This window comes from Pristiophorus japonicus, chromosome 9 (assembly GCF_044704955.1).
Source record: "Pristiophorus japonicus isolate sPriJap1 chromosome 9, sPriJap1.hap1, whole genome shotgun sequence".
Classification (NCBI taxonomy): Eukaryota; Metazoa; Chordata; class Chondrichthyes; family Pristiophoridae; genus Pristiophorus; species Pristiophorus japonicus.
Genome location: NC_091985.1, coordinates 26,090,287 through 26,116,743, shown reverse-complemented (window position 1 = coordinate 26,116,743; position 26,457 = coordinate 26,090,287). Strand labels below are relative to the sequence as shown.

At 47.9% G+C, this 26,457-nt stretch overlaps 1 protein-coding gene across 1 annotated transcript in view; it reads left to right on the top strand.

The window, feature by feature from the left end:
- smyd3 (SET and MYND domain containing 3) overlaps positions 1-21,195 on the top strand; it is a 1,321,352-nt gene extending 1,300,157 nt beyond the window's left edge. The window contains exons 11-12 of the mRNA XM_070889200.1: positions 16,631-16,739; positions 19,366-21,195. Coding sequence (XP_070745301.1) covers positions 16,631-16,739; positions 19,366-19,479 — 223 coding nt within the window. The 3' untranslated portion in view covers positions 19,480-21,195. The remainder of the gene's footprint in view (positions 1-16,630; positions 16,740-19,365) is intronic.
- Positions 21,196-26,457: the final 5,262 nt, after the last annotated feature.

Genomic DNA, 26,457 nt, shown 5'->3' with positions numbered 1-26,457 from the left:
GTGATGATGCACTCCAGTCCCTCCGGTGCCCACCTCTCGCGGAAGGCCGCGAGCGTACCGGTGGACACCGCGTGCTCCATCTCCAAGGACACCCTGGACCGGATGTAAGAGCGGAAGAGAGGCAGGCAGTCAGGTTGAACGACCCCCTCGACCGCCCGCTGCCTGGACCGGCTGATGGCACCCTTGGCCGTGCCCAGGAGCAGTCCTACGAGGAGGCCTTCGGACCTACCCGCTCCCCTCCGCACAGGGTGGGCACGAATCCATCAGAATGTAAATGCGCCCTGGTGCAGCAGAGGGAGCAGCTCCCAGATTACGATAGAAAGAAAGAACTGTGGCGTATTTCGTGACCTTAGGACGTCCCAAAGCGTTTTACAGCCAATGAAGTACTATTTGAAGTGTAGTTGCTGTTGTAATGTAGGAAACACAGCTGGCAATTTGCGCACAGCAAGCTCCCACAAACAGCAATTTGATATTGAGCAGATAATCTGTTTTAATGATGTTGATTGAGGGACAACTCTTGGCCCCAGGACAGCAGGGGAGATCTCCCCAGCTCTTTTTGTAAATAGTACCATGGGATATTTTACGTCCACCTGAGAGAGCAGACGAGACCTCAGTTTAACGTCTCATCCGAAAGACGGCACCTCCGATGGTCCAGCCCTCCCTCAGTGCTGCACTGGGAGTGTCAGCCGAGATTTATGTGGGACTTGAACCACAACCTTCTGACTCAGGGTCGAGAGGGCTACCTACTGAAAAGCAGATTAACGGGTCCTTATCACATTGCCATTTGTGGGAGCTTGCTGTGCATAAATTGGCTGCCGCATTTCCTACATCACAATGGTGGCTACACTCCAAAAGTAGTTCATTGGCCGTAAAGCACTTTGGGAAGTCCCGAGGCACTATATAAATGCGCTACAAAGGTGAGGTATAAAAGCCAGTCTTTCTTTTTTAGCGGACCTTTGATTGTCCTCTGGACGCTCCACAGGGTTTCACAACAAATGAATTACATTTTGAAGTGTAATTACTGTTGTCATGTAGACAAATACGACAGCCATTTTGCACAACGTCATCATCATGATCATAGGCAGTCCCTCGAAATCTAAAAATGAGTTCTTAGGTGACCGAACAGTCCAATACGTGAATTACAGTCTCTGTCACAGGTGAGACAGATAGTCGTTGAGGGAAAGGGTGGGTGGGACTGGTTTGCCGCAAGCTCTTTCTGCTGCCTGCGTTGCTTTCTGCATGCTCTCATCGATGAGGCTCGAGGAGCTGAGCGCCCTCCCGGATGCACTTCCTCCACTTAGTCTTTGGCCAGGGACTCCCAGGTGTCGGTGGGGATGGTGCATTTTATCAATGAGGCTTTGAGGGTGTCCTTGTAACATTTCCTCTGTCCACCTGGGGCTCGCTTGCCATGTAGGAGTTCCGAGTAGAGCGCTTGCTTTGGGAGTCTTGTGTCAGGCATGCGAACAATGTGGCCCGCCCAGCGGAGCTGGTCGAGTGTGGTCAGTGCTTCAATGCTGGGGATGTTGGCCTAGTCGAGGACGCTAACATTGGTGCGTCTGTCCTCCCAGGGGATTTGCAGGATCTTGCAGAGACGTCGTTGGTGGTCTTTCTCCAGCGATTTGAGGTGTCGACTGCATATGGTTCATGTCTCTGAGCTATACAGGAGGGCAGGTATTACTACAGCCCTGTAGACCATGAGCTTGGTGGTCGATTTGGGAGCCTGATCTTCAAACACTCTTTTCCTCAGGTGGCTGAAGGCTGCGCTGGCGACTGGAGGCGGTGTTGAATCTCGTCGTCAATGTCTGCCCTTGTTGATAAGAGGCTCCCGAGGTACGGAAGGTGATCCACGTTTTCCAGGGTCGCGCCGTGGATCTTGATGACTGGGGGGTGGTACTGTGTGGCGGGGTTAGGCTGGTGGAGGACCTTTGCTTACGGATGTTTAGTGTAAGGCCCATGCTCTCGTACGCCTCAGTGAAGATGTTGATTATGACTTGGAGTTCAGTCCCTTGGGAGGACAGTGTCCTCTCCCAGGCTAACATCCCCAGCATTGAAGCACGAACCACACTCGATCAGCTTCGCTGGGCAGGCCACTTAGTCCACACGCCAGACGCGAGACTCCCTAAGCAATTGCTCTATGCGGAGCTCTTTCATGGCAAACGAGCCAAAGGTGGACAGCGGAAACGTTACAAAGACACCCTCAAAGCCTCCCTGGTGAAGTGCGACATCACCACTGACACCTAGGAGACCCTGGCTGAAGACAGCCTAGGTGGAGAAAATGCATCCGGGAGGGCGTTGAGTTCCTCGAATCTCAACGCTGCCAGTGTGAAGAGGTCAGGCGCAGACAGCATCAAATCAATTCCCCCCCCCCACTCCCCCAATGAATATCTGTCCCACCTGTGACAGGGTCTGTGGCTCTCGTGTTGGACTGTTCAACCATCAAAGAACTCACTTTAGAATTGGAAGCGAGTCTTCCTCTATTCCGATGGACTGCCTATGATGATGAGTCATTAAATATGCGCAGATGCATGCGTTGTCCGTGTACTGTAGTTCGACGATAGAAGTTGGGACGATCTTGGATCTGGCCTGGAGATGACGAAGGTTGAACAGGTTCCCACTGGTTCTGTAGTTTAGTTCCATTCCAGCGGGAGCTTGTTGAGTGTGAGGTGGAACATGGCGGCGAGGTAGATTGAGAAGAGGGTTGGCGCGATGACGCAGCCCTGCTTGACCCCGGTCCGGACATGGATTGGGCCTGTAATGGATCCGTTGGTCAGGATCATGGCTTGCATGTCATCGTAGAGCAGGCGGAGGATGATAATGAACTTTTGGGGGCAGCCGAAATGGAGGAGGACGCTCCATAGTCCCTCGCAGTTGACAGTGTCAAAGGCCTTTGTATTGTCAAGGAAGGCCATGTACAAGGGTCGGTGCTGTTCCCTGCATTTTTCCTGCTGTAAAAATCATGTCCGTCGTACCCCGTGGAGAACGAAATCCGCACTGTGACTCCGGAAGGAGCTCCTTAGCCACAGGGAGAAGACGGTTGAGGAGGATTCTAGCGACGATTTTCCCAGTGACTGATAACAGGGAGATTCCTCTGCAGTTGCCGCAGTCGGACGTCCCCTTTTTTTAAAGATGGTCACGATTACTGAATCTCTGAGATCTCCCGGCATGCTCTCCTCCTTCCAGATGAGAGAGATGAGGCCATGCATTCGTGCCAATAGTGCCTCTCCGCCGTACTTTAGTGCCTCAGTGGGGATTTCATCCGCTCCGGTTGCCTTGTTGTTCTTAAGCTGACGGATGGCCTTTTCTACCTCGTGCAGGGCTGGGTTTTGCTGAGATGGTGGCGGGTCGCATGCTGCGGGATGGAGTCGAGGACATTCGAGTCAAAGGGAGAGTCTCGGTTAAGGAGATCTTCGTAGTGCTCCTTCCAATGGGTCCTGACTGCCTCAGTGTCCTTGATGAGTGTCTCCCCGTTCTTGACCAGCAGTGGGGGGGGGGGGGGGGCCTTGGGTATTTGGGCCATAGGTGGCCTTGACTGCGGTGAAGAATCCTCGCACATCATGGCTATCAGCCAGCTGCTGAATCTCCTGTGTTTTCTCCAGCCAACATCTATTCTTTAGGTCGCGGGTTTTTTATCGTCTGTAATGCTGTTTTGCTGCTCCCAAGTTGGGTTGTTGTTTTAGGCTCAGAAATACCCTGTGTTTGCGATTTATTAGCTCTTGGATCTCCTGGTCATTCTCATCAAACCAGTCCTGGTATTTCCTGGTTGAGTGAATGAGTCCCTCTTCGCAGGCACTGGTTATGGAGGCCTGGAGGGCAGACCAAGCGCTGTGGGCATTCTGCATCTCGGGGTCATCAAGGGACGCCAGGTTAGCATTGGCTGTATAGAGCTCTCTTAGCTGAGTCTTTGAGTGCCCCGGTATTGACTTTTTTGCAGCACTGCTTCTGCTGCCATCGCCGCTTTGGGGCTATGTTGATATTGATGATGGAACGGATTAGGCAGTGGTCTGTCCAGCAGTCGTCAGCTCCTGTCATGGCGCGGGTGATGCGCACATCCTTGCGATCCCTGGCTCGGACGATGACATAGTCGAGCAGGTGCCAGTGTTTGGAGCGAGGGTATTGCCACGATGCCTAGTATTTGTCTCTGTGGCGGAACACAATGTTGGTGATGACAAGGTCGTGCTCTAGGCATTTTGTCAGGAGCAAGGTACCGCTGGAATTGGTTTTTCCTACCCTCTCTGCCGATCAAGCCTCCCCAGAGGGTTGTGTCCTTGCCAACCCTGGCGTTGAAGTCACCAAGGAGGATCAGTTTGTCGTCCGTAGGGACGCGGGACAGGGATTTTTCGCGGCTGGAGTTAAAAACCCTCTTTGGTCTCATCTGTTGCATTGAGTGTTGGGGCATACGCACTGATGACTGTGGAGCATTGGTTCTGGGATAGGGTGAGTTGGACAGTGATGAGACGTTTGTTAATCCCGCAGGAGGAGTCTCTGAGGCGGTCGACCAGCTCGTTCTTGATGGCGAAACCGACTCCGTGGAGGTGGCGTTCTTCCTCTGGTTTCCCTTTCCAGAAGAAGGTGTAACCTCCACCTTGTTCCTTGAGCTGGCCTTCCCTTGCCCGCCGGGTCTCGCTTAGGGCGGCGATGTCAACATTGAAGCGTCTAAGTTCCCAGGCAACTATGGCAGTGCGGCTGTTGGAGTTATCCATGAGGGTCCTGACGTTCCAGGTCCCGAACTTCATTTTGAAGGGGTGGAAGATGCCAGTGCGTGAGTTCTTTTAACGTGGGGTGGCCGTTGCACAACGGGTACCACACAGGCTTAGCAGAACAAGGTCTTGGTCCAGTGGCAAGGGGATCCAAGACGACTGGAGACCAGGCACAAAGTAAGGTCCTAGCAGCAGCACTGAGATAAACGACCAGTGAATCTATTTTGGCGTTGAAGGTTAAGGCCGCAATGTTAGTCAGGACACTGGGAGAACTCATTGCACCTCAGAAAAGTGCCATGTCACCTTTTACATCCACCTGAAAGGGCAGTCGGGGCCTCGGTTCAATGTCTCATTCCAAAGGCAGCCCCTCAAGCCCCTTAACATCACAGCACTCCCTTAGTACTGCACTGAAGTGTCAGCCTGAATTATGTGCTCCGGTCCTGGAATGGGATTTGAACCCACGGCCTCTGACTCAAAGGCCTGCTGAGCCAAGCAGCCATTAACGTTAGAAAACCATTATTATAAAATCCTTTGAGAAATGGGCGAAGCACCTCCTTATTTGTAGGATTCTCCTAATGAGCTAAGACATTTACATTGTGATACAGAAACAATACTGGAATCTTCAGTCAATTTTATTAATCAAACTATATTTTAAGAATGCTCTGAAAAGGCAAGTTGGCTAAACATTTAGCATAAACATTTAGCATATTCTCTGGCTCTCAGGCAAATTTTGACTTGCGTTGATATTGCACCCCACCCGATTCCACTCTGCATTTAAATCAACAGAGAGCAATATTGGGCTGAGTTTAAAACCAGCGTTTCACTCGATCTGGCGGGATTCTCGCCTGGTGAGTTAAATTAAAATGACTCCTTCTGGGAAAGTAATATCACGTTTACAGGGTACAAGCGGGGATCGCAATCTCATTCTTCCCTCTTAACTGAGCCGTTCTGCTAAGAACTCGAAATGAGGATAGACCTGGGAGTCGAAGGCACTGAGTCAGTGTGAAGTGGGAGCGCAATGATATCTGGCTCGCAGTGCGAATGACGTTAGGAGCCAGGGGATTCTGTCACGATTTGGGTGAATAATCTGTTCAAATGAAAGGCTCGATTTTAACCTGGGGCACGAATCGAGTGTGCAGGGTCAAAACCGAGACTTACTCGGTTAGTTTTTTTGAAGTCGGGTTGGGTTTCCCCTTACTTGGCTGTCTAGCTCGCGTTCATGACAGAATTAAGTACAGGTACTTTACAAGCGGAGAGGAAGTGATCAAGAATGTGGTTATGCGTGTCTTTTGATTTTTGATACTGCTTTAATCCCGCTTTTCAACTCACGTAAGTGATCCTTCAACTTCAATCAATCGACTTGTCTTTTAAACTTTGGAATACGTTAACTCCTTTACAGCAATGTAGTCTCACCTGCCACACTGTTCCCAACCAAAAGCAGCTGTAGAGAGCCACACTTTATGGACTGAATGACACTGACATCTATATTACATGTAGTGGGCGAGACTGACTTCATTATCAAAGAGGCCACAAGTTCCATAACTGACTATCCAAGTGGGAGAGGAGGGAAGAGAACTTTCCAGCAGGAACATTAAAAATATGGGGGAGAAATTCGTCTGCTTTGTGCCTGCGGGGGGTGGGGGGGGCGGCGGTAATGGGGCGCTAAGAGGTTACTGACTGGGCATGGTGAATTCACCGAAGCCCACGAACTTCCCTGCCAATTTTGTGCCAGCGTTAACATTTACCGTCTCGCTCCCTTGCACTCTGGAGATCGTGATGTCATCAGGTGCGCAGCACCCCGTTACCACCCCGGATGTGAAATTCGCTCTCGTCCCCTGCAGCATCGCAAGGCATCAATAACGGCAGCTTCAGGAGGCATTGGCACCTTGGCTGCCCGCTTGGGGAGCGCTATTTAAAGGCAGTGATGATCAGGCAGAGCAAACTTTATTCTTCGCACCAGTCTGGTGCCTGCTGGTTGCTTTTGATAGCTCATTACTGCGCGATGTCTCAGCCCTCCAATCTTTGAGAGTTATTGGGGCTGTAATGCAAGTCACGGAGGCCCCCGAGCCTCACAGAAGTAAGAAGAAGAATGTTACAAACCATCATTGGCCCTTCCCTTTAAGTGAGGGAAGGAGGCTCTGATGCCGGCAGCCCTAAATTAAGTATGTCCTTCCCATTCAAACACCTCTGTTGACATTGCATCAATGGCCTCTGGGACAGTACTTTTATGTTGTCACAATTCTTTGCGTCTAAATATTATTGCTAGATTTGATTTTGTGCCCTTGTTCTGTGCCCTCCTAGTCGAGGGTAGAGTCATTCCCTATCTGCTGGGTCCAGTACTCTTTGTTATTTTAATAACCTCAGTCAAATCACCCCTGAACCTCCACGTCTCCAAGGGCGGTACAACCCAAATTCGTACATGCCACCCATTAGTGTGTCATGCTAACTGTCAGTATTTGCTGACAAAACCCGTTCTGGATCTCCTCTTCCCCCTGCACCAGCACTACAGAAGCACTGCTGCCCTTTGAAGTGATTCTGGCTGCAGGACTTAGAAGCGGGGCTCATGTAGGAATGGTACTGAGGGGAAGGAGGGCTTGGATTGCGATGGATTGGAGAGGGAAGGAGGAACTTGATGGCAATGAAGGGGAGAGGCATGGGGCCATGGATGGCAGTAAATTGGAGAGAGAGTGAGGCACATGGATCGAGACGGGGGGGAGTGGCAAAGGAAAATAAAGGAGAGGAGCAAGAGCTGAGAACAATGCTATTGAGAACAAAAGAGGAGAAGCTTTGAGATGGGGCAGGAAGGAGTGCAGCATCTATTGAGGATAGAAACATAGAAACATAGAGAATAGATGCAGGAGTAGGCCATTCGGCCCTTTGAGCCTGCACCGCCATTCAATAAGATCATGGCTGATCAATCACCTCGGCACCCCTTTCCTGCTTTCTCTCCATACCCCTTGATCCCTTTAGTCGTAAGGGCCACATCTAACTCCCTCTTGAATATATCCAATGAACTGGCCTCAACAACTTTCTGTGGTAGAGAATTCCACAGGTTCACAACTCTCTGGGTGAAAAAGTTTCTCCTCATCTCAGTCCTAAATGGCCTTATCCTTAGACTGTAACCCCTGGTTCTGGACTTCCCCAACATCGGGAACGTTCTTCCTGCATCTAACCTGTCCAGTCCCGTCAGAATTTTATATGCTTCTATGAGATCCCCTCTCATTCTTCTAAATTCCAGTGAATATAAGCCTAGCCGATCCAGTCTTTCTTCATGTGTCAGTCCTGCCATCCTGGGAATCAGTCTGGTGAATCTTCGCTACTCTCCCTCAATAGCAAGAATGTCCTTCCTCAGATTAGGAGACCAAAACTGTACACAATACTCAAGGTGTGGTCTCACCAAGGCCCTGTACAACTGCAGTAAGACCTCCCTGCAACTATACTCAAATCCTCTCGCTATGAAGGCCAACATGCCATTTGCTTTATTAAGTGCCTGCTGTACCTGCATGCCTACTTTCAATGACTGATGTATCATGACACCCAGGTCTCGTTGCACAGGATCGGGAGGAGGAGTGCAGCATATAGGCAGGGCCCTTCTTGAAGTGTCAGCTTTTTATGGAGTAGTTTGCCATCAGGTCTCTCCAGTCTCTCACCGTACCCAGGGCCCATCAAGTCCATCCAATAACACGATACCCAGGTCCTATCAGGTCTATCCAGTAACACCGTACCCAGGGCCCATCAGGTCTATCCAGTAACACCATACCCTGGGCCCATCAGGTCTATCCAGTAACACCGTACTCTGGGCCCATCAAGTCTATCCAGTAACACCGTACCCAGGGCCCATCAGGTCTATCCAGTAACACCGTACCCAGGGCCCATCAGGTCTATCCAGTAACACGGTACCCAGGGCCAATCAGGTCTATCTAGTAACACCGTACCCAGGGCCCATCAGGTCTATCCAGTAACACCGTATCCTGGGCCTATCAGGTCTATCCAGTAACACCGTACCCAGGGCCCATCAGGTCTATCCAGTAACACCGTACCCAGGGCCCATCAGGTCTATCCAGTAACACGGTACCCAGGGCCAATCAGGTCTATCTACAACACCATACCCAGGGCCCATCAGGTCCATCCAGTAACACCGTATCCTGGGCCCATCAGGTCTATCTAGTAACACCATACCCAGGGCCCATCAGGTCTATCCAGTAACATTGTACCCAGGGCCCATCAGGTCTATCCAGTAACATGGTACCCAGGGCCCATCAGGTCTATCCAGTAACACCGTACCCAGGGCCCATCAGGTCTATCCAGTAACACTGTACCCTGGGCCCATCAGGTCTATCCAGTAACACGGTACCCAGGGCCAATCAGGTCTATCTAGTAACACCATACCCAGGGCCCATCAGGTCCATCCAGTAACACCGTATCCTGGGCCTATCAGGTCTATCTAGTAACACCATACCCAGGGCCCATCAGGTCTATCCAGTAACATTGTACCCAGGGCCCATCAGGTCTATCCAGTAACACGGTACCCAGGGTCCATCAGGTCTATCTAGTAACACCATACCCAGGGCCCATCAGGTCTATCCAGTAACACTGTACCCTGGGCCCATCAGGTCTATCCAGTAACATTGTACCTAGGGCCCATCAGGTCTATCCAGTAACACCGTACCCAGGGCCCATCAGATCTATCCAGTAACACTGTACCCTGGGCCCATCATGTCCATCCAGTAACACGGTACCCTGGGCCCATCAGGTCTATCTAGTAATACCATACCCTGGGCCCATCAGATCCATCTAGTAACACCATACCCAGGGCCCATCAGGTCTATCCAGTAACACCGTCCCCTGGGCCCATCAGGTCTATCCAGTAACACCGTACCCTGGGCCCACCAGGTCTATCCAGTTACACCGTACCCTGGGCCCATCAGATCTATCCAGTAACACGGTACCCAGGGCCCATCAGTTTATACAGTCTCTCACCTTACCCAGGGCCCATCAGGTCTATACAGTAGCATCATACCCAGGGCTCTTCATCCCAGGTATCACCCTGGATAATTGCAACTGAACCTTCGCCAAAAAGACTGCATACCCTTCCAGAGATGGGTGTCCGAAATTGAAGACCCTATTCCAGATGAGATCTGACCAGTACTCTGTATCATTGCAGCAGTACCTGGCGCGAAATGTTATACTGTAGTCCGAGGGTTTGTGAGTTCAGAAAGTCATCGCGAGTATGAAGGAGTTTAAATATTGGAGTCATTGAAGTGTTGTGCCGGTGAGCTTTTGATCTTTCCCTTCGATCAGTGAACCACTCGTGCAGCAGCTGGAAGCCGTTAAACCTCTTGACTGTTTTCATTTACTAGCTGTTGCTGACTTTCAAAGGGAACAAGCGCTTGGCATCAGCAGTGAGCGGGTGGATCCCCAGTGCTCTGTAAAATGCACGGCTCTGTGGGGAAATAGGCAGACTCGCCAATCCTGGCACTCAACGATTTCCAGAGACAGTTTTGATTTTCACAAGGCAGTCGATTACAGAACAAAGGTGATTTGTTCATTCTGTTTGGGTCTTGGTTTACCTCAGTGGTGCTTGCACCTTCCCAGTTGAGGCAATAATTAAAGGCGGCCGCATGTTTATGGAGGTGCTGACGGCAGGTTAACGGGGAATATGTTTGTTAACCCAAGGGGAAGTTCCATTTCCCACCGTCCCCTGCCCTGCTTCTCTGAGATGGCTTTGACATTTATTTATCACTATCCCCCCCCCACCCCGCCCATTCTTTTTTCACTGATTTAGCCCGTTCCCCTCCTGAAGGCACTGACCTATAATTCCATGTCAATGGGTGTTGGCAACAGAGCCATGATAAATCGTGATGTCAAGGCCTTTGATCCGTTGAGACCTAAGACCTCGAAGTCACATGTTCAACCAGGGCCACTGGAGAGCAATCAGAAGGGGTAACACTGATCTCTCATTCATTCCCTTCTTTGCCCTCTTGGGCCAATTGTTGCCCAGCATTGCCACTCTGTTTAAGATCAGCTAACTCGCCACAGACTGAGGAACAAATTTACCACCTTGTTGGTCAGTAACACTGGTAGTGTGTTTAACCACTGATGGAAGTGCGTCTGCAAACAGCTTGGTGTCAGGAAGCACAAGAATAGTGGAAATCAGGAACTCTCCCCACCCACAAAAAAGCTGTTGAAGGTGGCGTTGGGGAAAGGGCGGGGAGGTGTTAATTGAACATATCGAAACTGAGATTGATAGATTTTTGTTAGGGTATCAAGTGTTACAGAAGTGTTAAGGCGGGTAGATAGAGTTGTGGCACAGAGCAGCCATGATTTAATTGAATGGTGGAACAGGCTCAAGTGGCCTAATCTTGTTTCTATGTTCCTATTGTCCTTTTTGTGTAGGAGATACTGTGTGTTACCGCCTTTTTTGGTTATTGCTGCAAAACTTTTTCCATTGGTTTTGATTTTAAGTTAAGTTGTGCAAGAAGGAAGAGAAAACAAACAGCTAATGCTCTTGTACACACAAATAGAAAGCATCAAGAGACCACTGAGGTGTATTAAAGGAGGGTGCAGTGGTGCTTGTTAGCCAGCGACTGCAACCACCGACCCGAAAGCACATAGCCACAGCACATGCAGCCATAGGCCTGCTCCACTCTACCTTCACCAACATTAAGATCATAAACCTCTTCTACCTAATTGCGGATGAGTAATGCGCATTAGGTATGAGATTGTTGGTTAGATCTGTTCGAGTCAACTGAGTTGCAAGCTCTCCCCCTGGGATATCTTACTACTAAGGGCCTTTCATCCACTCCTACCTGACAACTGCTGCTACCTCAAAGCTATTACCAAGCTTAGATATGAGTGGGAGAAACAAGCCTACATAATGGGCGTAAAGGCAAAACCTGTCCACTCAAAATAACTATCACGTTGGATGAACTTGGAGGGAGTGAAAAGCCAGGTTTTCCAGAAACCGATGTATGAAAGGAAGAACTCACATTGATACAGCGCCTTCCACGACCTCAGAATATTTCAAAGCGCTTTACAGCCAATGAAGTACTTTTGAAGTGCAGTCACTATTGTAATGTAGGAAACAGGTTTGCGGTGCACAGCAAGCTCTCACAAACAGCAATGTGATAATGACCAAATCATCTGTTTTCTAGTGATCTGGGTTGTGGCATAAAAATTAGCCAGGACACCGAGGAGAACTCCCCTCTCTTCTTCGAATAGTGTCATGGGATCATTTACGTCCACCTGAGAGGGCGGCTGGAGATCTCGGTTTAACGTCTCATCCGAAACACCACTTCCGACAGTGCAGCGCGTTCTCAGTACTGCACTAGTAGTGTCAGCCTAGATTCTGTGTTCACATCTTTGGATTTGAACCCACAACCCTTTGATATGGGAGTGCTACCCACTGAGCCATGGCTGACAAGACCGTGGCTTCAAGACACAGGAACAAATGCAAACCATTAATCAAGGGAAGATCAGAATGACAGGAAATATAGCTCCAGCCTAGAGCAACTATCTGGCAGGCTCCCCCCCGCTGCATCATATCAGCAAGGCAGTTCTGTAGCAGAGCTTCACACAGTGACCTATTGCCACCGTGTTGCTGGTCTATTAATAAATCCAGGAAGCTCTTCTGAAAATCTGATTCATGGAGAGTGGTGTCGGCAGGGAACCGATCCCTTTATTATTAACAATATCCTTTTTGTGGTGTCAATCTCCTGGTTCCCGGATTTTGACCCAGACAGATTCTGAGAGTTCCCCAGGCAGAATACGTGTGAGTTTTCCCTGCAGGTGTCCAGGGCAGACCTTATGGATTGATTCGGGAGTACCTGTACTTTTATTCCTGGCATTATACTGGCTTAAATGCCGGCAGCTCTTGTGGTGCTGCTCCATTCATCATTTACAGAGATCCAGCAGCCCAGCTCATCATCATAGGCAGTCCCTCGGGATCGAGGAAGACTTGCTTCCACTCTTAACATGAGTTCTTAGGTGGCTGTACAGTCCAATACGAGAACCACAGTCTCTGTCACAGAGGGGACAGACAGTCGTTGAGGGAAAGGGTGGGCGGGGAGCCTGGTTTGCCACACGCTCCTTCTGCTGTCTGCGCTTGATTTCTGCATGCTCTCGGCGATACTCGAGGAGCTCAGTGCCCTCCCGAATGCACTTCCTCCACTTAGGGCAGTCTATGGCCAAGGACTCCCAGGTGTCAGTGGGGATGTCACACTTTATCAGGGAGGCTTTGAGGGTGTCCTTGTAACATTCCCTCTGCCCGCCTTTGGCTCATTTGCCGTGGACGAGTTCCGAGGAGAGCGCTTGCTTTGGGAGTCTCGTGTCTGGCATGCGAACCATGTGGCCTGCCCAGCGGAGCTGATCAAGTGTGGTCAGTGCTTCAATGCTGGGGATGTTGGCATAGACAAGAACGCTAATGTTTGTGCGTCTGTCCTCCCAGCGGATTTGCAGGATCTTGCAGAGACATCGATGGTGATATTTCTCAGTGACTTAAGGTGTCTACTATACATGGTCCACGTCTCTGAGCCATACAGGAGGGCGGGTATTACTACAGCCCTATAGACCACGAGCTTGGTGACAGTTTTGAGGGACTGATCTTCAAACACTCTTTTCCGCAGGCGGCCGAAGGCTGCACTGGCGCACTGGAGGCAGTGTTGGATCTCATCATCGATGCCTGCTCTTGTTGATGGGAGGCTCCCGAGATAGGGGAAGTGGTCCACATTGTCCAGGGCCAGGCCATGGATCTTGATGTTTGGGGGGCAGTGCTGTGCGGCAAGGACAGGCTGGTGGAGGACCTTTGTCTTACTGATGTTTAGCATAAGGCACATGCTTTCATACGCCTCAGTAAATACGTCGACTATGTCCTGGAGTTCAGCCTCTGTGTGTGCACAGATGCTGGCGTCATCCGCGTACTGTAGCTCGACGACAGAGGTTGGAGTGGTCTTGGATCTGGCCTGGAGACAGCGAAGGTTGAACAGCTTCCCACTGGTTCTGTAGTTTAGCTCCACTTCAGTGGGGAGCTTGTCAGGTATGAGGTGGAGCATGGCAGCGAGGAAGATTGAGAAGAGGGTTGGGCGATGATGCAGCCCTGCTTGACCCTGGTCCGGACATGGATTGGGTCTGTGATGGATCCGTTGGTAAGGATCACGGCTTGCATGTCATCGTGGAGCAGACGGAGTATGGTGACGTACTTTTGGGGACATCCGAAACGGAGGAGGATGCTCCATAGACCCTCGCGGTTGACAGTGTCAAAGACCTTTGTAAGGTCGAAGGCGGCCATGTATAAGGGCTGGCGCTGTTCCCTGCATTTTTCCTGCAGCTGTCACACTGCAAAGATCATGTCCGTTGTGCCCCAGAGGGGACAAAATCCGCACTGCGACTCTGGGAGGAGTTCCTCGGCCCTGGGGAGAAGACGGTTGAGGAGGACTCTAACGACGACTTTCCCAGTGGCTGATAACAGGGAGATTCCTCTGTAGTTGCCGCAGTCGGACTTGTCCCCATTTTTAAAGGTGGTCACGATCACTGCATCTCTAAGATCTCCCGGCATGCTCTCCTCCCTCCAGATGAGAGAGATGAGGTTGTGTATTCGTGCCAGTAGTGCGCCTCCGCCATACTTCAGTGCCTCAGCAGGGATTCCGTCCGCTCCCGTAGCCTTGTTGTTTTTTAGCTGTCTTATGGCCTTTTCTACCTCGTGCAGTGTTGGGGTCTCACTGAGGTGGTGGCGGGTCGCATGCTGCGGAATGGAGTCGAGAACACTCGAGTCAAAGGCAGAGTCTCGGTTGAGGAGATCTTTGAAGTGTTCCTTCCAGCGGGCCCTGACTGCCTCGGTGTCCTTGATGAGTGTTTCCCCGTTCTTGGCCAGGAGTGGGGTGGGGCCTTGGGAGTTTGGTCCATATGTGGCCTTGACTGCGATGAAGAATCCTCGCACATCATGGCTGTCGGACAGCTGCTGTATCTCCTGTGCTTTCTCCATTCACCACCTGTTCTTTAGGTCCTGTTTTTTTTGTTCGATCTTAGCCTTTAGCCGTCAGTAATGCTGCTTTGCTGCTCTCGAATTGGGTTGCTGTTTAAGGCTCAGACTGCGTTTGCAGTCTATTAGTTCTTGAATTTCCTGATCATTCTCATCAAACCACTCCTGGTGTTTCCTGGTTGAGTGACCGAGGGTCTCCTTGCAGACACTGGTTATGGAGGCCTGGAGGGCAGACCAAGCGCTGTGGGCATTCTGCGTCTCGGGGTCAGCAAGGCACGCCAGGTTGGCTGTAAGGCACTGACTGTAAAGGCCTCTCTTAGCTAGGTCCTTAAGTGCCCCAGCATTGACTTTTTTGCGACACTGTTTCTGCTGCCCCCTCCGCTTTGGGGCTATGTTGATGTCAATGATGGATCTGATTCGGCGGTGGTCCATCCAGCAGTCGTCAGCTCCTGTCATGGCGCGGGTTGTAGTGTCCTTACACCTTACTATAGAATCACACGAGGCATGTACTGCAAACAAGGTCACTACGTGACCCGAACCTTTATTCCCAGGACGAAGAAGTGCTGACCCTGCGTGGGACCTCCCTTTATATACCTGGATGACCAGGTGAGGAGTGTCTCCCACAAGTTCACCCCCTGTGGTCAAGGTGTGCATTTCTCAGGTGTACACAGTGTACAGTGTTGTTACATAAAGGTTACAGTTATGTGAAGGTTACAAACATGACACAGGTGATGCGCATATCCTTGCGATCCCTGGCTCAGATGATGACATAGTCGAGCAGGTGTTAGTGCTTGGAGCGAGGGTGTTACCACGATGCCTTTTATTTGTCCCTCTGGCGGAACAAGGTGTTGGTGATGACAAGTTCCTGCTCTAGACATTTTGTCAGGAGTAGGGTACCGCTGGGGTTGGCTTTCTCTACCCCCTCTCTGCCAATCACGCCTCCCCAGAGGTCTGTGTCCCTGCCGACCCTGGCGTTGAAGTCGCCGAGGAGAATCAGTTTGTCACCCGCGGGGACGCAGGTCAGGGATTTTTCGAGGTTGGAGTAAAAACCCTCTTTGGCCTCATCTGTTGCATCGAGTGTCGGGGCATAAGCACTGATGACTGTGGTGCATTGGTTCCGGGATAGGGTGAGTCGAAACGTCATGAGGCGTTCGTTAGTCCTGCAGGGGGAGTCTTTGAGGCGGTCGACCAGCTCGTTTTTGATGGCGAAGCCGACTCCATGGAGGCAGCGTTCTGCCTCTGGTTTCCCTTTCCAGAAGAAGGTGTAACCTCCACCTTGTTCCTTGAGCTGGCCTTCCCCTGCCCGCCGGGTCTTGAGGACTGCGATGTCGATATCAAAGTGTCTAAGTTCCCGGGCAATTATGGCGGTGCGGTGTTCCGGTCTGTCGCTATTGGGGTTGTCCATGAGGGTCCTGACGTTCCAGGTCCCGAAATTCATGTTAGAGGAGTGGAAGATGCCAGTGCGTGATTTCTTTTAACGTGGGGTGATCGTTGCACACCGGCTACCACACGGGCTTAGCTGAGCGAGGTCTTGGTCCAGTGGCAAGGGGGTCCAGGACGACTGGAGACCAGGCACTTCTGTATGGGCCTCGTTGCCTACGGCAAGGTGTTGGCCGCAGGCTCGGTGCTGGGTAGTGCCCTTGGTGGTAGGTGGTCCAAGGTTTGGTTGGGGGCAGGCATTGGGGGGGCCAGCGGTGCACTGGGGTTCAGAATGGGGGGCAGGGGGGGTCACAGCCATTGTACTCACCAGGTGTTGGTACTAGGGAACGGCGGTGGAGGGTAACTATAGCATAGGAGATTTATGTGCTTGTGGTTCTGACTACACCAACTCCCCATCTTGTGATTTGGTTACTCCTGAATTAGCCAGCCCACAGATTTTATATGTGTGAAGTTTCCCTTTAATTGACTAATAGCACGCTCGAGCTGAATCTGGTCTGTCTCTTCATTCTGCTTCTAGGTTGTATTACGCTGGACCTCATCCCGTGAGAGGAGTGCAGCTAATGAGAGTGGGCAAGCTGCAATATCATCAGGGGAAGCTGAGCCAAGCGCTGGACACGCTAAAGGAGGTTAGTGAGTTCCGAGAATTCTATACCATGTTCCCATTTTTCTAGTGGAGATGCTGACAGGTTCTCTAGTCTAATGCACATGCTCTGTTCTTTTCACATTAGAATCATAGAATCTTACAGCACAGAAGGAAGCCATTTGGCCCGTCATGCCTGTGCCAGCTCTTTGAAAGACCTGTCCAATTTAGTCCCACACCCCAGCTTTTTCCCCATAACCCTGCAAATGAGTCCTCTTCAAGTACATGTCCATTGGCCTTTTGAAAGTTCCTATCAAATCTGATTCCACCACCCTTTCAAGTAGTGCATTCCAGATCTCAACAACCCTTTGTGTGAAGAAATTTCTCCTCATTTCCCCTCTAGTTCTTTTACCAATTATTTTAAATCTATGACCTCTGGTTACCAACCCACTTGCCAGAGGAAATTATTTCTCCCCACGTTCTGGAAGGGAGGAAGGGTTGGATGGAAGATGGGATCAAACTCATGAGCTAGACTTGCAGGAGGCTGTTTCACTCAGATTTCCCACATGACATGTTCCTTATGTCAGCTGGGATTTCTAGGGAGAGCAATTGAGTTAGGAGTGAGGACACATTGAAAGGTGACTCCACCATATTGCCCCACATATCTCATAGGGACCATCTTAAGAGCCTTATTGGCCAAGGAACAGATTGCCTCCCTTCCCTCTCTGTTGGTAAACGCTTTGTGGCATGAGAGAATCAATTGAAGTGAGAGAATTTAACTCCAAAGAATTGGTGAGGAGGAGGTGAGGAGACAAATATCGTGGCAACCCGATGGTAGTGGCTTTGAATACCAACCTTCATTTTTAATTGAAGATAACTTGACTCATGGTCCTATTACACTGGTCAGTGAATCTGTATCCAGAGGGCATAAATTTGGGATCATCGCCTAAAGAATGAAGCGAGAGGTGAGGAGAATTTATTAAGCAGAGGATTGTTAGAACATGAAATGTCCTACAGAAATTATGGCAGAAAGAGAATTGGTAATGCCCACATCCCAAGAACAAATCTTTTTAAAAAGCTTCATAATTTAAAAAAAGATCTATTAATTCTTCTCTGCTCTGGTGGAAGAAGTTGCAATATCTTGAGCATCTTCTCATAGTTTCCAACCCTGTCACCGTCCCAGTGAATGTATACATTGTGTGCTCTATGGCTTTACTGTCCTTTTTGCTCATTTAGTTAACCTGTCCATATCTTCCCGAAGTCTTTTACAGCTCTCACCCCGATTTGCCAAATCTTTGTGTTTATAAGATTATGCTCTTTATGCCCAAGTCCAAATCATCTATATGTAGCAAGGAGATAAGTGGGCCCAGCACTTGACTATTGGGGTACATCAATTATAAACCTTCTTCAATCTGAGCAACTATAACCTTCAATCTGAGAAATTATAACCTTCTTCAATCTGAATAATTTCCTGTATTGTTGAAACCAAGAAGTGAGCAGAATAAAATAGCGATGAAATGAAATGATTCCACACAAACCACCAGTTAATACTTTTCACTATTAAAGACAAAGCCACTGCCAGGGCTGAGCTCGACAGAACTGGGTAATGTTATGCAAATTTATACCTTAACTGGCACAACAGCAAGAATAACAGATAATAACTTGGCTGCTGCATTGATAACCACCATATCATTTTTTTCTGCATACGATAAAGGAGAAGGGAATTGAACTATCTATTGAAATATGGCACCATACAAATATCAGAACTGTTGAAATAGATCCTAATATATTGTTATGTTAATGCACTCCAGTTTAGCAGAGTCCCATTCAAAGCAATTAACACCAGAATTCCTTCCGAGCATAGTGTGTGGCTTTCACAGAAAAATGGGCAGAATTACGGAGCGGGATCCCAAAATGCTGGTGAAGATCCTGGAATCTGGTATGATGAAGGTGGAATGGGATTTGTTCAATCACAGTAAACCAATGACCCTGATTATAAATGGATGGAATTGTAGAATGCAGTCCCTAAAACACAGATTAAAAATTCCCAAATCCCATGGAACTTGTCCTTAATCGAGTCACCACACGCCAAGTGACCTTAATTATAGAATCTCAGCACACTGCTTGTAACCTGAGCCTTTGAGGGAAATGGAGTGTCGCTCCTATCTCCTCCACCCTCCCTTATTCAATCTATGCTAGAAATGAATTCTGGTGTTAATTGCTTTGGATGGGACTCTGCTAAACTGAAGGGCATTAACATAACAACAAATTAGGATCTATTTCAACTATTCTGATATTTGTGTGGTGCCATATTTCAATAGATAGTTCAATTCTCTTCTCCTTTATCATATGCAGAAAAAAATGATATGGTGGTTAGCAATGCAGCAGCCAAGTTATTATCTGTTATTCTTGCTGTTGTGCCGGTTAAGGTATAAATTTGCATAACATTACACAGTTCTGTAGAGCTCAGCCCTGGCAGCCTGATCCCATACAGATAGTGGAAATGGCTGTTGGGACACATTGCTATTACAAGGTAGAATTTGTACGACTCATCTGCCAGTCACCTCGTTCAAAGGGAGGAATCGTGCCCTGTGAGATAGAGGGGAACTGTAAGTGGGCTGTATGTTTGGGAATGGAGTGTCACACTGACTTGTTCATTTTCTCACTGCCAGGCATTTGACATTCTGAAGGTGACCCATGGAAGAGAACATACCCTGACTCGCAACCTGCAGCAGATCCTGGCAGAATGCGAGGCCGAGCAGAGCAGCAGACTGAAGCAGATGTGAACAGACTAACAGCCAGCGTCTGCGGGTGTGTGTGTGTCTGTGTGTGTGCGCCTGCATGTGCAAGTGTGCGCCTACTTATGTCTGTGTACGTCGGAGTGCGTATGTGTGTGCCTGAATGTGTGTACGTCGGAGTGCGTATGTGTGTGTCTTCATATGTGCCTGCCTGCATGTGTGTGCGTGCCTGCTTGCGTGTGTTTGTGTGTGCCCGTGCCTGCTTGCGTGTGTGTTCCTGTTTTATGTGCCCCTAATGCTGGACTTAAGCAACGGGAGGCAGAAGTACAGTTTCCGTTTAAGCTGGACATTCAGTAACCATTGGCCCGACAGTCTAAGGGAGAAGAATCAGACTGATACAACTTGTGTTGAACTCTCCTGTGAGGTGTAAGAATCGATAGTTGGGGTATTAGCATACACCGAACAAACAGGATCCGCAATGGTTATGGATGAACTCTGCAACACATTTGAGTTACATAACCGTAGATACCCTTTGTTTATAACCCTGTGTGGTTAAAGTAGATGAACCCTCCTGCTGATTCATATTACATTGCCACCTTGTAGGCATGGTGACCATCCTGGTGGTGAGCTTCCAAATGTCTTGATGATGTCATGTAAATTAGGTCACCTTGAGAATGAGATCAACCCTTACGTCGCTGGGACATATTTATGGGGGTTAATGATTCAGCCGAGTGTTGAAGGTTCGAGGTGGAGCCAAGCTAGCCAGAGATTCAGCGACTGCTTTTCCCTGTGACCTGCCATCATCTCTTTGCTTATTCTGTTTGGTGCAAAGTATACCAATAAATGGACTCATGCGATTGTGTATTTCTATCAAATATTGTGGATGATCAAAAGTGATGGCACACCAAATGAAAGACCTCATTACAACCCGCCATAACTTTGAACACCTTTATCCGATCTCCTCTGACCCTTCCTCTGTTCTAATGAACAGAGCCCCAGTTTCTCTTCCCTTCTCCTGACTAAAGCTTCTCAGTCCTGATGTCATCTTCGTGAATCTCTTCTGCACCCTCTTTATGGCCTTGACATTCTTCCAAAAGTAGAAAGCCTAAAACTGGGCACAGTAGTTTAATAGAGGCCTAACCAATCATTTGTGTAGGTGTGGAATTACCTCTTAGCCGTTTTACTTGCTCCTATTTATAAATCCTATGATACTGTCTGTTTTTTTACAGCTTTATTAGTAAGTCCTCTCACTGTGTGGAAACAGGTCACCAAATATCTTGGCCAAGCATTGCTGCATATGTTGCTGGCAGATTAATGCACCAACTGGCATCGGGTCTCAAAATCTTGACAGCATTGACCAATAATTCTCCAAACTCCACTAGGTTATTAGGCATGGACGCTGTAGATGAAATTTTTTGAAAGGACTTGAGTTGTCCCACAAGTGCTGTTACTGATTTAGTCAGAACATCACTGATTCAGAGTCTACAGTACGTTTAGAACCAGCCCTCTGTCTCTGTGCCAACTGTTGGGCAGCACCAGATGCAATGTGGAAAGAAATGGAATGTGTTCAATAATGGTTACTTTCTGCCTGTAGCACATCCAGGAATGGAGATGCTGCACAGCAAAGAATGCTTCGCCTGACAAAGGCTTTTTATAATTGTATCTTAACTGTGTAACTTACAGAAAAAAATATTTTTGCATCATGTATGTGGAGGAACAGATGAGATTATTCAATAAAGCAGTATTGGTCATCTTTTGGTTAAATTGAGAATTAGCTGAAAAGTTTCAGTATTGAGACTAAGAATTACATTTGTTTCTCTCTTTTCATAGAATGATACAGCACAGAAGGAGGCCTTTCGGCCTATTGTGCCTGTGCCGGCTCTTTGAATGAGCTATCCAGTTAATCCAACTCTTTCCTCACAGCCTTTCAATTTTCTCCCCTTCAAGTATTTATCCAATTCCCTTTTGAAAGTTACTATTCAATCTGCTTCCACCGCCCTTTCAGGGATTCCCAAACCAATATGTAACAGGAGTTTCCGTTCCTGATCTGGGCAAGAAATGGGAAGCTTTCCCTATTCTACATTGTTGCCCAAAACTCAGTGTAGGTTTGCAAACAGTTTACGCCATGGGTATTCGTCACTACAGTCGCAACAATTTGGTGGGACTTCGAGTATTGAAAGAAAGTCGTCGATAAACGTTACGTTTAAGCCAAATAAACTTTATTTCCCAAAGTAGAATTAAAGTACAACCAATGTATAAAATAGCACATAAGCCTCACTACTTGTGCTTGTATTACCCGTTAACAGAGGTGATCAATCTCCGCCACTGGTGTCCTGCTTTAAGCTCCTAGCTTAAGGTCCGGCTTCTCTTGAGGGTGGTTCCTAGGTTCTCACTGCCTAGGAGGGATTTCCCCTCCTGGTTTATACTATTCTATAATCTGTCCCATCTCTTTGATTACACATTCGTCTGCCCTAATGATTAGTTTATTCTAAACTTTGTTTTCCATCATTAGTTTATAATTGTTATTGGCTATGCTAAGGAAGGATTGACTAAACTTTAGTTTCAATTGGTAATTCATTTCTATGTTCAAGGCACCTGAACCTTACTCTCGGGTCTTCCCATCTTATTTTGCCATAGCCTGCATATTTCTACATACATGGTTTTCCCATTTGTTACCATTGAATGGTCACCAGGATCCTTTGAACACCTTGGCCATATATGTCTTTCGTAAAGTGCAATCAGCAGTGCAGCTCACATCCCGGGGAGTTCCCTGTTCGAGCAGGGATTAAGATTAGACACGGTTAACATGCAAAAGGAAAGAGGGGAAACCTGAAGAGAAGAGAGAAGGCCAAAGGAAAATAAACAGGGAAAACAGAAGGAAAGAGAAAGGGAAACAAGGAGCAAAAAGATGATGGAATGCATAAGGAGAGAGGGGAACAATGAGCAAAATACAGGAATTTATACTGGAAGAGCGAAAAAGCAAGATTTTGCCTTTAAAACAAACAAGACAAAAGGAATTTAAATAAGAGGTGGAAAAGAATCAAGCCAAAGATTGAGAACCAGGAGAAGAAATCACAATAGAAGCAAGAGTGTGCTGTACATTTTTCTGTGTCTCTTAGTTTATTTTTTCTTTATACACACAACTTGGATCAAAATATCCTGACAGTTTAACTGTTTAGGTCCCATTCATGATGCAGTCTCATTTTCTGTCTTTATTGGAAAAGCACCAAATGAGTATAGCTGGGTCTGACGCTGATCTAAACACATTGCATCCTCCATTTTATAAGACCTTGTAAGCTCAAAGCTCAATCACACCGTAAGAATTTACATGTTTCTGTTCATTGGACTGTTTAATAGAAGGAATGCCCTGTCCCGCCATGTAATCTGATAAATACCTCCACGTAATTACCTATGGTGTTCCAATCATGACATTCATGGTCTGCTCCCAAATGATTTGAAATTACTTTTTGTTTTTACATTTTAGCCCTTTTCCCTTTTCTATTCTTTCCTGAAGGTACCATTTGGTGCTGCAATGTTGTCCTCTGGGCACCAACAACCCTCCAGTGCCTCACTGAAGTGGCTTCTGTTCCTGTGTAATCTTAGATGTTGAGTGTGAGTCATGAAGGTATTACAGAGGATCCTATGACCATCCTCGCTCAACGTCCACAAGAAGATAGAAGCCCCCGCTGATTTCTTTTTGTAATTTCTTTCCCCCTCCCCCTCTCTAACTCAAAAAGGTTGAGTGCAGTTGCTCCACCTCCTATTGCTTGTCCCAACTCAGCACAAAGTCCAGGGGCCAAACCTAGCAGCTTTCCAGTCTGTAGAGCTCAGTGCCACACTGAGGAGAAATGGGAGGGGCTGTGGGCACCCACTGAGCATTTAAAGGAGTGCAAGAGATCGAGATGGAGAGAAAAGATCTTCCATTGCTCTTTGTTATCCTCTGTCAGACTGGAAGCAATGGGATAATGCAGAGGTCCAGGAGATGGTCACCTCCACCGCCACCAGATGAGGACCATTTGAATTCCCTCCGTTGTTAACTATGCCATGACGGACTGGGAATGGAGGGCAAACAAAGGAACACCGACAAATGTACCTCAAATTTTTTTGTGATAAAGAATCCCGAAGAAAAATCTGGTGTGCGTTATAATCGTTATTGAAGAGCCTGTAGTGTGGGAACTCTGTGTACATCTCCACTTCAGTGTCAGTTCTGGATACCAGTCAGTAATGTATTCTGTCTGTGAATCTTAAATGATTAATGTGGTACCAGCTGCTCACAACCCCATCATCAAGTGATGATTATGATGGAACACTTTGAGGACAACTTTTTTAAAAAATTGCATTTTCAACCGCCTTATTATTCTTTTGTGAAGAGAAGTAGCAATAAAGAGACTTTTGAGAAGGTTGTTGTGCAGTCAGTGCTCCACGATCACTTCCTCGTGCTCTTGATTATAGTCAACATTATGTTCATGCTGTCCAAGGCACACCAAATAACACACTGAATGTATCTATAGTCTATTTTCTTTTGTATACTTAATTTTTGGTGTTTTCTATGTTCATCAAGGTGAGGAGTGCATGTTGTAGGAGCTGGAATGCCAGCCAACAAGGAGTCTACTTGAGGAGAAAAGCTCCCTCCAGCCTGTCCATACCTCAGTAAATCACCTGGTTGGCAAAGAGTAACTAGTGGGGTGCCACAGGGATCGGTGCTGGGACCTCAACTATTTACAATCTACATTAATGATTTGAATGAAGGGACCGAGTGTAATATAGCCAAGTTTGATGATGATACAAAGATGGGTGGGAAAGCAAGTTGTGAGAAGAACATAAAAAATCTGCAAAGGGATATAGACAGGCTATGTGAGGCAGTTCAGAGAAGGTTCAGTCGGTTGATTCCTGAGATGAAGGGGTTGACTTATGAAGAAAGGTTAAGTAGGTTGGGCCTGTACTTATTGGAGTTCAGAAGAATGAGAGGTGATCTTATTGAAACTTATAAGATAATGAGGGGGCTCGACAAGGTAGATGCAGAGAGGATGTTTCCACTCATGGGGGAATCTAGAACTAGGGGGCATAGTTTTAGAATAAGGGGTCGCCCATTTAAAACTGCGATGAGGAGGAATTTCTTCTCTGAGGGTTGTAAAACTATGGAATTCTCTGCCCCAGAGAGCTGTGTTGCTGGATCATTGAATATATTTAAGGTGGGGATAGACAGATTTTTGAGCGATAAGGGGTTATGGGGAGCGGGCAGGGAAATGGAGCTGAACCCATGATCAGATCAGCCATGATCTTATTAAATGGCGGAGCAGGCTCAAGGGGCCAAATGGCCTACTCCTGCTCCTATTTCTTATGTTTTTATACAGCAGTATGAATTTGTCTACTTTCCATGTTAGCCTGCTGATTTGACCGTGCCTTAATAGTAATGTGATGGGGAACTGGGTTGAGACTGTTAAATTTATTTCACCAAACAGCTCTACAACACCAATTATCTTGTACCAATCCAGGTTGGATCAGTCCATTATAGGGAATATATCATTAGGAATCTCAATCGTTGCCCTTCCCTGTCAGTGCTGACCCTCCTCCTGGATTCCTATTGTCATAATTTGGTTATATTCAGCTCATGGTCTTTAGCACCCACAATGCTTCTGGTTCTATCAGAATCTGTTTCAATCCAATCATGCTCGCTCTGTTAAACATGTTTTGCAATCTTAAAGCTCTGCCACAGCACCCATGATGTGCTATACATACTAAAGTGTCTTGAGTTAGCTTGGCATTGGAGGAGATGCAGAGCAGGACTGGTAGTATCTGTAAGGAAGGAAGACAAGCTCACATTTTAGGTGCAGACCCTTCAAGGGCTCCTTCAAAAGGATGTAGATCATAATCCACATTTTTTTCCGCTTTTCAGATGCTGATCATGGGTCTCCAAGCTCCCTGTTTCATTTCAGAGGAAGAGCATTTGAGAGGATTTTTTTCTCTTAATGAACTTATTTTCCTGACTAAACAAGGCAGAATCCAGTTCATTTGATATATTGGATTGAGGAATCAGCCTTGTTTCCAATCACAAAAAACAACTCTATGGGCGGAACGATCGAAGTGGGCAGGGGGAGTAAAACGCACAGTAGTGGATCGGCTGCCCGCTGTATATCTCACCCGATTCTCCTTGTCATTGACTTTACTGGTGGATTTGTTGCTGCTCATATTACAACCCCCTGCCAAAGTTGTAAGTTACACCCTATGACCTCCAAATTTGGGTTTGCACCTCCCATTAACACCCCCCAGGATATAAATGACTTTTCGCCCGGGTGCAACACTGCTAACTGTTGTGTATCTGTAAAGCATGCACTCCCATGTATCCACCACCAGGGAGAGCATCCCCTGAAGTCCCAAGGGATCCCAGCATCCCTTGGGAGCACTGTATATATGCCAGCCCCTAAGGCCTGTTCCAGACTCTGGAGTGTCTTAATAAAGACTGAGGTCACTGTTACCTTAACCTCCCTGTGTGCAGTCTCATCTGTGTTAGGAACACAATAACTGGCGATGAGTATATGAATCCAACGCAAAGATGCAGCAGACTGTGGGGATCCTGGAGAAGTTCTCGGAGGGTGAGGACTGGGAAGCCCTATGTCGAATGGCTAGACCAGTACTTTGTAGCCAATGAGCTGGATAGAGAAGGAAGTGCTGCAAAAAGGAGAGCGGTCCTCCTCACGGTCTGCGGGGCATCGACCTACAGCCTCATGAAGAATCTTCTGGCTCCAGTGAAACCGACAGATAAGTCGTATGAGGAGCTGTGTACACTGGTTCGGGAACATCTTAACCCGAGGGAGAGCATGCTGATGGCGAGATAACGGTTCTACACGTGCCAGCGATCTGAAGGTCAGGAAGTGGCGAGCTACGTCGTCGAGCTAAAGTGACTTGCAGGACAATGTGAGTTTGATGGCTACCTGGAGCAGATGCTCAGAGACTTTTTTGTACTGGGCATTAGCCACGAGACCACCCTACGAAGACTTTTGACTGTAGAGACACCGACCCTTAGCA